Source organism: Lagopus muta, chromosome 3 (assembly GCF_023343835.1).
Source record: "Lagopus muta isolate bLagMut1 chromosome 3, bLagMut1 primary, whole genome shotgun sequence".
Classification (NCBI taxonomy): Eukaryota; Metazoa; Chordata; class Aves; order Galliformes; family Phasianidae; genus Lagopus; species Lagopus muta.
In genome coordinates, this window is record NC_064435.1 from 39,261,576 (window position 1) to 39,277,703 (window position 16,128).

At 35.6% G+C, this 16,128-nt stretch overlaps 1 protein-coding gene across 3 annotated transcripts in view; it reads left to right on the forward strand.

The window, feature by feature from the left end:
• RB1CC1 (RB1 inducible coiled-coil 1) overlaps nt 1-16,128 on the forward strand; it is a 71,527-nt gene that overhangs the window by 51,365 nt on the left and 4,034 nt on the right. For 2 of the 3 annotated variants that reach the window (XM_048939113.1, XM_048939115.1), the window contains 7 exons: nt 2,906-3,065; nt 5,201-5,309; nt 5,428-5,668; nt 8,366-8,417; nt 9,436-9,483; nt 12,471-12,529; nt 14,284-14,420. In XM_048939113.1, the coding sequence (XP_048795070.1) occupies nt 2,906-3,065; nt 5,201-5,309; nt 5,428-5,668; nt 8,366-8,417; nt 9,436-9,483; nt 12,471-12,529; nt 14,284-14,420 (806 nt within the window). The remainder of the gene's footprint in view (nt 1-2,905; nt 3,066-5,200; nt 5,310-5,427; nt 5,669-8,365; nt 8,418-9,435; nt 9,484-12,470; nt 12,530-14,283; nt 14,421-16,128) is intronic. The other variant, XM_048939114.1, reaches the window with a different exon arrangement.

Here is a 16,128-nt window from a genome sequence, read left to right on the forward strand (position 1 = left end):
ATTTTTGATGATCTTAGCCTACTTCTCCTGTTGCATCCTTTGCTCTGGCTCTAGTACTGTGACAGCATGTGGTTCCTAAATTTTGGGTTGATAACGTTCTTATACTGATTGACTATATGCTTATGGAGGTGCTGATGTTGCCATGAAAAACTGCATGAGATTATATGAACAGCTGAGGGCAGTCCCACAGCCACCTGAACTTCAATCGACTTTAACTGCTATAGTTACATATATAAAGGTCTTCAGTTTGAGCTTTATAACGAAACACACTTGGGCAACATCATTTTAAAGAGCATCGTAGGATGACTGTTCTTCATTGTTAATTTCTGCAATATTTTTCCAATTTTGGAAAAAAATTCCTTCCCATAAATGCCAAGTTATGCTTCCTGACTTCCCGTTTCTAATCTGTCTGCTAGTTCGTAATGCTGTCAGCAGAGCAGACTGTGATATTGTGTAATGGAAATATTATAATTTTTCTCCGTGGCTGTGGCCTAGAAACAGTATTCTAATTTGAAGTGCTCAAATTTGTCATTAATGTTTTTGGATTGTCTCAAAACTCCAAGGTTAAATCTTGTTAGTACAATATCTTAAGGTTTTTTTTGTTCTGGGTATTACAGTATATCGAGTGTTTGAAATAGAAAAAGTGATAGAATGGATATAAAAAGAACAGTGCAGAACATGAACACAAATTTAAGTTAGCATTTAATTTTTAAATGTCAGCGTAATGGTGTATTTTCTTTCTAAGTTGAATGGAGGGAGGGGCTATAAAAAGAATCCTGTGATCTAGTGTACACACAATTCACTTCTGTGGTGCAAAGAGAAATGTAAGCATCCACTTCTCTTGAAATATCCAGATCATCCCCATTGCCTCAGGATTTTGCTATGCTAAATATCTGTCATTGATGTTGAATCAGTGTTGACATTTTATGTATCTCTGTACAGAAAAGATTGAAATAGTGATACACTTCTTGAATTCAGATTCAGTCATTGAGTTACAGTTAAGACCTCTTTCTTAAAATATTCTCTAAATTTAATAAGATGTGGTAGAATGAGGAGAGGGAAGCATCAAATGCTGTATTTAAACCTTTTCTTTGTATTAGTGCTTGTAGAAGATCAAAAATGTGACTCGGTAGGGAAGAGATGTAGCTATGTCATCAGACTTAAAAACAAACAAAAAACACACAGCAACAACAAAACCACCACCTGCATTTAAATTTTAACAACTGAGCAAAGCTCTGTATTTCTATACAAACTGGATAAGACTGATACCAATGTATTTCAAAGAAATGTTGTCTGCTTCAGTCTGATGAAGCATTAGTAGTTATGAGTTCTGTCAGGTAGCTTTTATTTTTGAAGTACAACATTATAATATGTATTGCCTTCTAAGGCTTCGCTTTATGCCTTTCATCTGCTGTTATGTGTTTTCCTTTCTAGCATGTGTTTCGTCTCCAGAGGGCGTATGTTATGTAGATTTGTCTTAATATTTCAAAGTCACTGTCTAGCTGCTTGGTTGTTTTTTTTTGAGTTCCTAAAGCCTTAAGTTATGTAACTCCAGTTGACTTGTTATCCTCGCTGAATTGTTGCTTAGAAGTTAATTTGTAATGTTAGAAAGAAACTTTTGCTTGTCACATAAATGTCCTTTTCTGCAAGATTACTGTTACGTTAATGTTCCAGAAGGCACTGGTGATAACTTAAGTTGTTAAATTTCTGAATATTTTGCTGGTATTAGGAGTTTCATTTTTGAACTTGAGTGTTACCTGTACATTACCAATATATGATAATGTGTGTTTTGGTTATAAAGTGCCTGGAAGTTATCAGGATTAGGAGAGGTAATAGAACTATAACCCATTTGTAGTTCTTCTATGTGATCTTACGTACATAGTGTGTACTGTGCTCAACTAAGATTGATGGAGATTAGTTGAACGATGCAATGTTTGTAATGATTGTCATTAAGCAGCTTGATTAATTTGATTTATAATACTTGGGGAGAAAAAAAAAGAAAAAAAAAAAGTATGATAGGACTGCTTTGTAAATTAAGTTAAAAGTTGGTATCTTCCAGCCTTGGTATTTTCCAGCCAGTTCCATAAGACCACAATTAGTGGTGAAGCTTCTCCATATCGAGAAACTGTATCATATTGGTCATAATACTTGTCACACACACACACTCTCATGGCTAGACTTTATTTATAAATAAATTGAAGTTCAATCAGTACAAAAGAGAAGAATGAGAATTTTAAATAGTGCAGATTTTAACAAAAGTTGCTCAGTGAAGGGATTTGTCTGTCTCAGTACTTTGTAAAGTGATGCTTCATGATAACTCATGCCAGACCACAGAAGTGGATAGGTAGTGCTTTGAAATCAATTATTAGAAAATATTTTATCCATTTAAGATTACCTGCTTCAAGAGCCACTTAAGGTTCTTATTCTTCATGCTTGAGTGACAGTTAATGCTTTTCTTTCTGATCACTATTGCTGATCTCTAGATTCTGCAACCCACAGAGTTCCTTTAAATCTGGATTCCTTATTGTTGAATTGCTTATTTTTGTAAGAGTTTTGGAGGTATTACATTTTCACACAGTAAAAATCTACAGGGAGTTGATCTGTCACTGTTTCTTGATCTTCTGCTTTGCATTCCGTATATTCAAATAGTAAAAACATGTCTTCCCCCTCAAGCAGATTTTAACAGTATTGACACACTAACAGTCACTAGAAAACAGAATGATCAAGAATAAGTATTTGGTGAGGTGCACGTGTTTTAAAAATAAAATTGAAGAGTAGTAATGACTTAATTTGAATACAGTAGAGTCTCAAAACTAACTTCTGACTTGTGTGCTTACTTTCATATTTCATATAGTCTGGGACTTATATATATGATGAATTTAAAACCTAAACGTTTTCTTTTAAGTCCTCCCACTGAATCATCTGCTGAATCAAGCTTGGTTGCTGAACTTCAAGAAAAGCTTCAGGAAGAAAAAATGAAATTCTTGGAGCAGCTTGAAGAACAAGAAAGAAGAAAGAATGAAGAAGTGCAGAACATTAGAACATCTCTAACTGCAGAACAGCAGGTAAAACTGACTCTTCATTGCTCTTCCTTCCCTGAGAAGGATGTGTTCTTTTCCTGTTTGTAAGTTATAGACTTTTTTTCTTTTTTTTTTCTTTTTTTCTTTTTGCTATTGTAACACTTGTGCATTCTGAATTTGCGTTATGATATTGTCTAGAGTCAGGATGTGGTACACCAATGGAATTCAACATGCTTATGACTTTTTTTTTTTTTTGGCTTAACTGTTTGTGAAGTGAGCAATCCAGATTCATTTTTTATTTGATAGTTTTGCTTGCATTGTTATGTTAGTACTCTAAGTTTTACCTGTTAATTTTCTGAACTTCAGAAGGATGTCGCTTAAGTATAGTTTAAGTTAATGGTATTATTTTTGGGCAACACAAATTTAATGCTTAGAAATACTAATTGATTTGGAATGCTTCTTAGTGCCTTTTAGACTTTATTAGCCTGAGTGGATGGTGTTTTAGGTTCAATGCAGATGTTTTTCTTCTTTCTAACTCAGATTAAACATTTCTCTGTACTCCTCACCTCAATACAAACTCACACTATACTGGATTAATTATTGCTGCACTGAATTACTTATTGCAGTATCTTTGCTGGCTCATTTTTTCTTTAAACATTGAATCTCAAATATTGTAGCTGAACATTCACTTCTAAAGTTGAATCTCTAAGTAACAGCTATTATCTACAGCTTTGTTGCATTTAAATACTAAGAAAGGATTTTCTGTTTTAAGTACTTACACTTTAACTATAGCAGGATCAAATAAGGACAAAGAGACAGTGAGTAATCAACTGGCTTGGTGAAATGAATGCTGCAAATTACTTGGTGCAGAGAGCCGAATATCACAGGCAATTATAAAGACAGAAGAAGTTCTGAAAGTTTGGGAGTGCAGACATGAATACTGGAGAGAGCCTTCTGTAGTTAATCTAGTAGTATTATTTTATAGATTACATAGACAACTGTAATATTTATTTTTCTATCAGAGTTGGTCTTGATATGCCATTTTCCTCGTGCAGTAATCTTCATGTGTGGTGCAGAGTACACTAGGAAAGGTTCAGAAGTGTTGACAGCAGATTCTGATGAAGTACACAATCTATTAAAAAGCAAACACGCCTGAATCAGTCAGTGCTAAAGATTCACAAAACTGTTGCTGCTGAATGCTGAATATTCTGGATATTTAACTTCACACTCTTGTAGTTTTTGTCCCTTTGAGATGTTACTTAACGCTTTTGGCGTATTGTGTTGGTTTTCTTATGCACACGTTTACCAGAGTCTGTTATGCACTATGTAAAGCTTATACCTGTCCAAGTAGCTTATGGTTTAAGACGGATGAATAGGCATGTTTATAGGCATAGAGAATCTAAAGCTAGTCAAGATCATGCCTGGCTCTTAAATTCCCTGAAGAAGTGAAATTGTAGCTTAAAGTGTCCTTTTCAGAGACAGTTGTAAATAGGTTTTTGCCTGTTTCATCGCAGTAACCTCAAAAAGTTGTAATGGTGAGTGCATAATGTTTAGTAGAAGGATTCAAGAAGTAGAAAGGTTTGTCAGACTGATACAGAAGCATGTAGTGCTCTTCTTTATATTAAATAATTCAAGAGAATTCGCAATGATTCCTGTGTAACTTCTGCATTAATGAATTCTTCAGCGAGGAATTACTGCATAACTTGAAAGCTATTTTAATGCAGATTTTAGCATATTGTTCTACTAATAATTACATTTGTCTTTTGTATTATATATCTTGATGCAGTGTAGCTTTGTCGTAGTGGCCCATTTAATCCCCAAAACAGCTTTTTAATTTAAAAAAGCATGCAACTAATACATAAATTGGAATATAAAATGTGTTTAAAAGCCCATATTCTTTTAATGATTGTTTAAAATTGTATGACGTGTTATGGACATGGCACTGATGGGATATGAGAGAAAATTTGAGAGGAAAATCGAGGCTGTTTCAGAGAATCCTCAAAATAAAATATCCAACAGTTTGTTCAAAAGAGTATGCAAACAAGCTTATTTCCTTGTTTAATTATAATCTAGAAAAACACATGTAATATCTCTTGTACTTCCTTTGTTTTAGTTACGTTGTTTGCATTCCGTTTATAATGTACATTTTGTATTTCAGTAGTACTTCTTTCTGTTTTCAGACCAACTTTAACACTGTTCTAGCAAGAGAAAAAATGAAGAAAGAAAATATAATTAATGATCTTAGTGACAAATTAAAAATGCTAACAGAGCAGCAAGAAAAAGATAAGGGTAAGCTAACTTCTGCAGAAATTTGTGTCTTTTCTAAAAGGATAATTCCGTTTGCTTATTCGGCTTTACTCCGTAGTACTTCTATTATTACAGGAATTTTTATTTACTTGTGTCACAGATTTGATTGAAACACTTTCTGAAGATCGAGCTCGTTTACTTGAGGAAAAGAAAAAGCTTGAAGAGGAAGTCAATAAGCTGAGAAGTAGTAATCTTTCTCCATCAACCTACTTAGCAGCAACTTCAGAAGCTTGTGGAGCCTGTGCAGCTGATGTTCCCACTGATACAGAGAGATTGGCTTCTGACATTGCACTTGAAGGAAGGATGGACTCTACCATGGAAACCAGTATGATGGCTGTGCAGTAAGTATGGGGCATTGTAGTAGAAATAGAGCATACTCTTTTAGATGTGTGTTGCTGGACGTTCTGGAGTACAGATGAGAGTAACACTCCTGCCTTTGACATTCTTGCTAAAATTATTCTTTCTATAGTACACGCACAATTGGAACATCACAATTATCAGAAATGCTCAGTTTTTGTAACTTAGAAGTAGGCAGCTTCAAGGTGAATCTTGATTAAAAGGTGAAGAAATACTGTTTACGTATGTGAAAAATAAGGAAAGTGGGAGAAGAGCAATTATAATAGGGTCCTAGGGTGAGATAGATGGTTGTATGTTATTAGCATATCTTTTGAACAGTGGCTGATTCTCATATAAAACAGAAATTTGTGGTTGCTATCTACAGCAGTCACATAAACAAGCGTAATTATGCTTCATAGTGAGTGGGAAGTGCTTAATAAAATTAAGCCAAATACTCCAAATTAAGAAAAAAGAAAAGCATGAGACTGAGTGGCCTTCGTGGGTTGATGTTTTGTTTTATTGGAGAGGAAGACAGATATTCAGCATTTCTTAATTTGTATAACCTCTGAATCATCAGTGTTAAGACACTTATTAGAAGGTAGTAATAGGACTAGGAAAGAATAACTGATATTTTAAATTCATACTTAAGAAGAAATACTGAGGGCAAGCAAATTGCATGAAAGGTTTACTTTTAAATACATAAAATTGATTCTTTGAGTGGTTCTGTTGTACACTGGTATTACAACAGATTGAAATAGCTTTTAGTAAATATTGCTCACATTTCACTGTTTATCACAGTTTGCAGAGGCTAGTCAACAGATAGCTAACCATGGCTATGTTTGAAATACTGAAGTGATTTAAGACATCAGAGGGAACTCCATGAAGTTCTATTGCAGTGATCAGCTTCAGTATATTCTGTACTTATTTGTCCTGTATATTCTGTACTTGTTGGTACTGTACTAATGGTCTGGAGAGCTTTATTCTTGCCTTCTAAATGATTCCCCATCTTGTAGTTCTGCTCTGGATGCTCTGTAGTAGTTTTATGTCCTTACATTATGGCAAGCAAACTGTTCACGGCAACTGAGGTGAGGCTATGCAAAACAGAGGTGATAACCTCTCCCCTCACCTGGCTGGCAGTGCTGGGCCTAGTGTACCCCAGCGAACATTGGCCCTCTTGTTGCCAGGGAGCTCTGCTGACAACTTGCGGTCAACTTGCTGCCAACCAGTAACCCCAGATCCCTTTTCTGGGGCTGCTCTTCAGAACCTTGTCCATAGGCTGCCCCATCCCAGGTGCAGAATCCAGCACTTAGTCATCTTCATGCTAATGGTGACCACCTTCAAATTTATCAAGATCTTGGTGCAAGGCCTCTCCTCATTCAAGGGAGTCAACACTCTTTCCAGTTTATCACTGTCCAAATGTGCTTAATATAACTTCCAGATCTTTGTTGGAATCATTCATGGAAAACATTACAGACAACTAGTTCAAAAATGGGACCCCGCAGAATCCTGCTAGTGACAACCAGGGCAACTCTCAGGCCTTCCCTTGCCCAGTTCAGACATGTTTTTGTTGTCATGGAACATTCTTCGAGGAAGGAAGATGGCAGGTTTGGGACTGATGTCTCTGAGCTGCTCTGTGGACAGCCCTGAGCTCCGTATGGCCTCCAAACTGTGTTAGAGAAGCTACAGAAGTAGCGGTTCCTTTGCAAGGTCAGGGTCAGAACACTTTGGTATGAATGGGAAGAAGGGCTGAAATTCAGCATGAAGGTCTGTTCCAGTTGATCCATTAGGACTTTTATTCAAGTGAGGATAATAAACAGTTTAAAAGCATAATACAAAATAATAACAAAAATGTCTTATCTTTTAGTTCTACCTAATATTTTGCTTGGTTTTATAGCACGTCTTGTCAGACTAGATGAATACACTATCAGTTCAAAAACGCCTCCGTTTTCCTTTCCCAACCAAATCAAGTTGGGTTTCACAAGGTATTGGCTCTTCCCTGGTAACCTGCCTTTCAAAATACAATTTAAATGTAAAAGGAATTACTCTGGGTTCTTAGGGAACTTCTAATTAAGTTGTTAGCATTATCTATCTTGTGTCCACCTGCTTTTTATCTCACAGATGGACAGAGATATGCACAGTTAGCAACACAGTATTCATATTGTCTTCCTCTACCTGGAATTCCCAAAGCACAGAGCATTTAAGCTGACAAGATTAGGGAAATACAGCATTGTGAAGCCAAACTGCAGTATCAAAGGTTAGCTGCCAAAGGCCTTAGGTCTGTAGTTCATACTAACATTTTGAAAATAATGTGAAATACGCAGAAATGACTCTATGCAACTTCGTAAGTTATTTATCAATGGCTGAAAATTCACTGGGTTGAAAATGAAAGCTACTTTATAAGATTCTGTCAGTCCTGATTCTTAAGGTACCTTTCTGCACTGTGTTTTTGTTTTTCTCCTCCCTCTTATTTGCTACTTTCCTGATCCTTTCTTTTCCTGAATATATGCCTTGTCTACATAAGATAGAATGCTAGGATCCAAAGTATTCTGTGAATTCCATTCTGCTAGCAGAATGATGGCATTTACCTGCAAGTGAGAGAAGAGGAAAGCAAAAGAAACATTTTGTGTGTGTGTGTGTGTGTGTGTGTGGAGGAGGGGGGGGAAATTACTTCTAACATACCTGTTGTCTTCTTTCTATTTTAGTGAAAATATCCACATGTCTGAAGAAAAACAGAGGATCATGTTGTTAGAAAGAGTGAGTAGATTGTGAGATTAAATGATGCAGCAAATTATTGTAAATATATTGGTTATGTACTCTGATGCAATATAGCATACTTGGTTTTTTGGTTGTACTAATTTCAATGTAACTGAAGCCATTCAAAATGGGTATTAGTGCACTCTATTTATACTAGGACTACTCAATTCACCTTATTCATGTGAACTTCCATACAAATGCATCAGGTGTAATACTTTTGTAAGTGACAGGTCCTTAATCTAGGGAATTCTTCACCGGGTGGGGAAAAAAGAACCACAGCTTTTTCAAATCAAAGCATCTGAACCAATTGGTCAGGAAAGAAGTTTGGTTTACTTGTATCTTTGAGAAACAGATATTTTAGTTCTGACTGGGATGCATTATAGCCTTGACAATTTTGCTTTCTTAAGAAGCAAAATAACACCTGTTTTGAATGTTTTATGTTATCATTATTCTGAAGTTATGGTTGTGCCCTTACATTAAGTATTTAATTAATGTGCAGGCTGAGATTTTAAGTTTATACCTAGATGCCCCTGCTTCCACTTCACCTTCCATTCACCAAATTTCAGTTCTTAGCTTTCAGGTTATAGTTTCCCTTGAAGTCTGAGATTAGCAGGAGAAATTGAATATTGAACCATATAATGCAAGTTACTGGATGTTTCTAACTATTAGCACTTGCATGTTTGATTCTGTCATCTGTTTTCAAATGATTTATCATGGTTTGTATCTGGCAGCTACAAATAGTAATAAGTTGATTTTCTGTTGCTGTTCTATCTGTGAAATGTTTTTCAAGTTAAGGAGAAAAACTGTGCAGATTAACATAATTTAGCACTTGGTATAGCAGTGGTGATTACTGTCCTTCAAACTTTGTATAGGTCTTTGAATTATATTTTGATTCTATTTTAAAACTATAGTATGTGCACTGCGCAAGAGTTCTGTCTCTGGTCATATTAACACTATTTAAGATGTTTATACTGTGAAAGTTGTATTAATTAACTAATCTGGTAAGTTTTTCTCTCAGACTTTGCAGTTGAAAGAAGAGGAGAATAAGAGATTAAATCAAAGATTGGTAAGTGTGTAACACATGTTTTAACTACCTTAAAAATTAAAAAGAATCACAAATGTTAAACTTGTTAAAATCTGTGAATATGTTTTTAATGCAGTGGAAAATTGATGATCTGATAATCTTTCAGAGTTAAATCAATTTAAGTTTTCTTATGTAAACAATGAATAAGGTTAGAAAGACCTCTTCCCAAAGAGAACAGACTATCCATACTTGATGTGATAGGAATAAATTCCAGTGGCACCGTGGCTCAGGTTTTTCAAGTAGAGTAGATTGAAAGTCAGTTTACAGGATTGTATATATGGTTGTATATAAGGAGTGCTAGCTAACTTAGAGGTTAATTTTGGGAATTGTTTCTTGAAGTTAGCATTTCGGAGGTTTCTTCAATTTTCAGAATATGGATACGGCATATAAAAGTCAGTGCTATTGTCTGTCACTTTTCTGATAAAAAGTATTTCTAAGTTACAAGCCAAAAATGTAATTATCCTAATAAAGCATCCAGAATATTCTAAGACCCTTTAACTTGCACTTGTATTTTTGTCAAGTGTGAAACTTCAATTCTGCTTAGATACTGAAAATACTCAAGTCATCATTTTTAACACTGAGGTCAGTGCCTAAAGAAGAATAGGGAGTATGCTGATAGTTATTTTAATTCATGAACTATGAATCCTTCTCTATTTATTTACCCACAACTTAGCCTTGCTAACCTTAAGCTTAAAAAAAAAATTACTTTGCATATGGGGAAACAGATGTATTTCTTAGCAGTATACTGGTTGGACTGGCCATGGATATCTCCCATTTCCTTAAAGTGACAAATGGTATCTAGTAATTTACTAGAAACTGGTACCTAAGTTCTTAAGTGAAGTTGTATTTCATAGCATGAATACTTTTTTCCAGTTGAGTTGAAGACCCTGACAGTCTTCTGTTTCGGATAAGATTGAAATTTGCTTTAGAGCTTATTTCTGTTACATATTCAGATATGAAATAGTTTTCTTTTTTTTTTTTTTCCAAAAATCTTTCCATTCCATGTTAAAACCAGTCCTTAATCACACTGCTAGCAAAGGTCATAAAGAAAAGATTGCAACACCTTTTCCACCATACTTCATGTTCTGAAACACGGTGAACACTCTGCCAAGCCTCTGTGTAGATTTTCTGAATTAAATTCTGGAGCTCTCCCCGAACATTTTCTACAGAAAAAGACCGTTTCCAGCCCATTCGATTTTGTAGAAAAGATGTGCGAGTTATCTTTGTGAGTAATAAAGAAGAAAATGGAGCTTTTAATGACAGGGATGTGGTTAAAGGATTTCTTTTGAGTTACTTTTTGTTTATTAGGCTATATTAGCACATTAGGCGTAGAATATTCTCAAGTTGTAACAAGTTCAAATGGAGATAATGTTTTGTGCTTTTTCTTTGTTAGAAATTAATAAAAAACAGAAATCAAGCTGGCTTGCATTTTCAATGAATTTAATGCTTAGTCCAATTTTTTTACAATAAAAACTTCATATGTTAGGACTAAAAAGAGCTCTGCAGTAATGTATATAGCAGGGAAGTAAGCAGGATGGGATGGAAACTGCGATGCAGTTAAAATAAATAAATAAATAAATAATGACCTAATTGCTCTCACAGAAACAGTAGGATAAATTGCACAGATGGAATACCATGATTTACTGTGTCTGGTCCTGAGGCCCACAGTACAGGAGAGAAGTGGAGCTGTTGAAGCAGGCTCAGAGGAAGGCCAAAAAGACTATCAGAGGGCTGGAGCACCTCTCCTGTGAAGAAAAGCTGAGGGAGTTAGGCTTGCTCAGCCTCGAGAAGAGGAGGCTCCTGGGAGACCTCACTGTGGCCTTCCAGTACCTACAAGCAGGAGCAGGAAACAACTTTCTACGTTAATAGCAATAGAACAGGGAGGAATGGCTGTAATAAAAGATGGGAAATATAGGTTAGATGTTAGGAACAAAATCTTAGAGGGGTGGTATAACACAGGCTGCCCATAAAAGCTCTGGGTGCCCAGGTTCAGGGCCAAGCTGGATGGGGCCAGCCCTGGGCAGCCTGAGTCTGTTGGGGGCAGCCCTGCCTGTGAGTGAGGGTTGGAACTGGATGGACTTTAAGGACCCTTCCAGCCCAAGCTATTCCATGAAATAAAGCAAGTCTATGAACAAGTTACATGCAGTTCAAAACTTCCATGTGAGCTGCAACGTTTCTTAATAATAAAAAGAAAGTATGATATGAATGAGTAAAATGTTGTCTAAAAAAGAAAATCTGGAGTTGGAATGCATAAAGGAAACTTCTGAAAGAGTCATTAAAAGTCAAGAGCATTTTGTGTGGGGCTGTGTTCAGTCTGAACTAACTTTCTTAATGTTAAAAAGGGTATTATGAAGTGAAGAAAATAATCTGTGAATAGGCTTCAAAATGATATCAAGACTTATATATAGGAGAAGAGAATTACATGCAAAAACTTGCAGAATTAGGTTTTTGTTTTATCTTAGTACATTTGACCACAGTTTTTTTACAGGGAGTCTCGCTTTAATTTAGCAGTAGACTTCAGACTGTGTGACAGACCTCAGTAAAACTAAGACCATATATTGAGTTCAATGTCTGGAGTTTATTTGCAGTAAAGTAGTTTAACTTCCAGTGTATCACCATCTGATTTCTTAGAATGCTAAAGGCATCTGTGTTAGAGTGCATAGCTACATTTCTTCTGTATACTCAGAAAATATCTTCAGTAACACTGAACTGGAAAGCACTTCTCACTGTTAAATAATAAATAATAAAGGAGATATCAGCTGTTTTGTAATCAAAGCTAGTTATTAACAAAAAAAAAAAAGGCTGCTACAGAGTTAAATGGCAGAAATGTATGCAGTTTTCTTAGGTAAACTGATCTGCAAGAACAGACAGGGTTTGAAACCTATAATGAGTCTTAACCTTAAATTTATACTTCATCATAGCTTGCCAGTTCTTTATAACTTTTCATTTTTGTTTTTTTTTTTATACAGATGTCCCAGAGCATGTCATCAGTATCCTCAAGACATTCTGAAAAAATAGCAATTAGAGAGTAAGTACTTGTTTAACAATTTCCCTATGAACAGATGACTGTGCTTTCAGTAATAGCTATGTAATTAAAGTTTGTCACAGTTCTTTAGTTCTTTCTTCGTGATGAAAAGACGTATAGATCTTCTCGATAGTTCACGTTAGTTATGGAACAGTCCTAGTTCAGCATCAATAAAACATTAAATATTTATTTTTCCTTTTAAAAAAAAAAAAAGCATTTTCGATTTGGTGAACTTGGCTTTCTTGATTTTATTTTTTTTTTTTTTTAACTTTTATTTTTGTAATTGCTATATTTTTTCCCTTTGCCGTTCTTTACATTATTTGTAAGGCGAGGACTTCATGGGCCTCCTAGAATGCACCCAATGTATTCTTTTAGGTTCCTTTTTGTTTAGCTATTATTTTGCAAAGAAAAGTGGGTGTACGTTCACCCTGAACGTGTAGTGCTACCTTGTATTTCACTAGACATCCTGCTTTGCCAAAGTCTTAAAAAATTTTTGGTTATATAATGAAGTGAACCCAAATATTTCATTAGGTATGGTTGAATTAATAACATAGAGTTAATAGTTGTTACTGGGGAGTGAGGGGAGAACTGTTAATTATTGCAAAATACAAAAGCCGTAGATGGTTGCTTAAGTAATGTCTCAATCAAAATTGCTTTTACAAAAGAAAACAAATGATCACTATTTCAATGTTTTCTGATTTGCACAAAATTGCATTTTTATTATAATAATGGTAGTATGTGCAGAATTAGCCTTTCCTTTGAGCAGAGAATATTGTAGAAATCTGTTGGAAGTAGCCAGGGAGAAAAATAATATGAAAGAATGCGCCTGTCCAAGCGGGATGTCTTTGCCCAAGTCTTTGAAGTCTGTCATCATTATCAGAATAGGGAGAAAAGCTTGTAGTATTGCTTATTTAATCTGAAAGTTTGCAATCTAGAATATGAGCTAGATTTCTCTGTATATATACTTACTTATCCCTGAGTAGATATCTCCACTCTTTGTTTATGAAGAAGAGATTTCCCCTTTCTTTGCTAATTTCTCCCCACTTTAAGAATAGTATCAGTATTTCTTACTGGATTGCTCTCGTAGTTTAATGCTTAATTTTTAGCTATTTTAAACTTCATTTCATTCATGGATAGTTAAATTACTTCAAGCACATTTGCATGGTGAAACAGAAACTGGAGGCAGAAAAAGTCTGAATTCTGTTACTGAAACTTGTCATAAGAATTTTGTAGCTTCCTGTGTTATCCTGATGTTAGAAGAAAGATTTTAAAAAACTTTTTATGTGAAGTCAGTCACCAAATGTTTCTTTTTTTAACCTTTTGATCAAAGTCTGACAAATATTCTGTCCCTCCCTTATGCTTGAAATTTTAATACCAGATACCTAGCTACTGTTGTAGATTTACAGTAATAATACTGTGGTACCGTTATCGTCATTGTTAGTATTGGTGAATAAAAATCAGTATAAATAGACCTCAGTCTGTTTTAGATATTCCTGTTCATGTTTTAAAGCTAAGTTGTCAGTTCTTTCAGGAAAAAAAGAAATGGGGATATTGGAAAACATTTCCAAAACATACTTAGTTACATTTTTTTTTCTGGTGATCCCACAAAATACAAAATATGAATGAGTTGACAAGCAGAAAATTATGTGCTGCTGTACAGAAGTCTCGTTTTGGGCAATGTGCAGAAATATGTTTTGTGTAATTTATGTTATCTTTAACTTTCTTGCTGTTTTAGCTAAATTCCTTAATTTCTTTAGTTTTCAGGTTGGCGATTTGGTTCTCATAATCTTAGACGAAAGACACGACAATTACGTTTTATTTACTGTTAGTCCAACCTTGTATTTCTTGCACTCTGAATCTCTTGCTGCACTGGACCTCAAACCAGGTGAGTGTGGTAAGTGTCAGATTGCTTTCTATTATTATGTCTTCTTCCAAGTTAACACTCTTAAATGATATTCTGATAGTAAATGATATTATAAAAACATCTGTGGTAAACATAAAAAGCATGAAATGTAGCTATTGGTTATCTTTGTAGCTTTTGCTATTTGCTGTTAAATGATATTCAGTACAGAATATTTTAGATCTAGCTGTGAAAAATGGGAGCATCTTTAAAGTAAGCTGTAATAAATGCCAATTTGTCCACAGTGGGTATATGTGAACAAAATCTTAGAACAGCACAAGTTAGAGTGAACCTCAGAAAATCATCAGGTCTAACCTTTTGTAGGAAAACAGAGCCGGATAAGATTGTCTAGCTCCCTGTCCAATTGCATCTTGAAAACCTCCAGTGATAGGGAATTATTCAACATCCCTGAGTAATTGGCCCTTTTCACTGAAAAAAGAAGTTCCAAGAGCTTCAGAGCCTCTTTAAGTGTAGTTTGTACCTGTTGCACATTGTCTTCCCTACGTAGATACTTGTGAAGAGATCTTCTGGCCTCTTCGCAGCTGCCTCTTTAGTACAAGAATGCTGTGATGAGATCCTTCCAAGCCTTTTGTTTTCTAGGATGAAAAGACCTGACTGCTTTAGCCTTTCCTCATAGAGCAGGTTCTCCAACTTTTTGATTATCTATGGAAAATATTCCTATTGTGAATATGTGCTTAACTGTTCAGAATCAGCAATAATGATGTATAACTGTATATATCTCTGGCCTATTTTTATGTGGATTTAAACTTTTAATGACTTCTTTGACAAAGGCAAGCACAAAACTCCCCTATATTCAGCACTCGTGAGGCCGCACCTCGAGTACTGTGTCCAGTTTTGGGCCCCTCACTGCAAGAAAGATATTGAGGCCCTGGAACGTGTTCAAAGAAGGGCAACGAAGCTGGTGAGGGGTCTGGAACACAGGCCATATGAGGAGAGGCTGAAGGAGCTGGGAATGTTCAGCCTGGAGAAGAGGAGGCTCAGGGGAGACCTTATTGCTCTCTATAACTTCCTGAAGGGAGGTTGTAGTGAGCTGGGGGTCGGCCTCTTCTCTCGTGTCATTAGGGACAGGACCAGGGGGAATGGTTTCAAGCTACGCCAGGGGAAATTCAGGCTGGACATGAGGAAGTATTACTTTTCAGAAAGGGTGGTCAGGCACTGGAATGGACTGCCCAGGGAGGTGGTGGAATCACCGAGCCTGGGGGTGTTCAAGGAAAGACTGGATGTTGCGTTGAGGGACATGGTTTAGTAGGAGCTATTGGGAATAGGTGAACGGTTGGACTGGGTGATCTTTTAGGTCTTTTCCAACCTTAGTGATTCTATGATTCTATGAACTCATTATTTCTTTCCAAACTATGCGTGCTCAGTTCTTATTTTTAATACCTGTCTTTATGATATTCTTTAAAGATTGTCTTTGGATAAATTTTGTTCTCTTTGTATTTAAATTTCTAAATTCCATATACATGTCTGAAATTAAATTCTATCTCTACTCTAGAGGGATTTGCAAGCAATGCTTTTGCTGATAAAATTTTTCCATCGTATCCAGTTGTGTTTATCAGGACCCATTATTCTTCAGAGAATAGTTTCTATATGTTTTGCTTATGTTGCCGCTGAAATTGGTGGTGCATTTGCTTCCCCTCTTTAATATTTACATTATTTGTCAGCTGTTTTTGGCAGCTCTGCA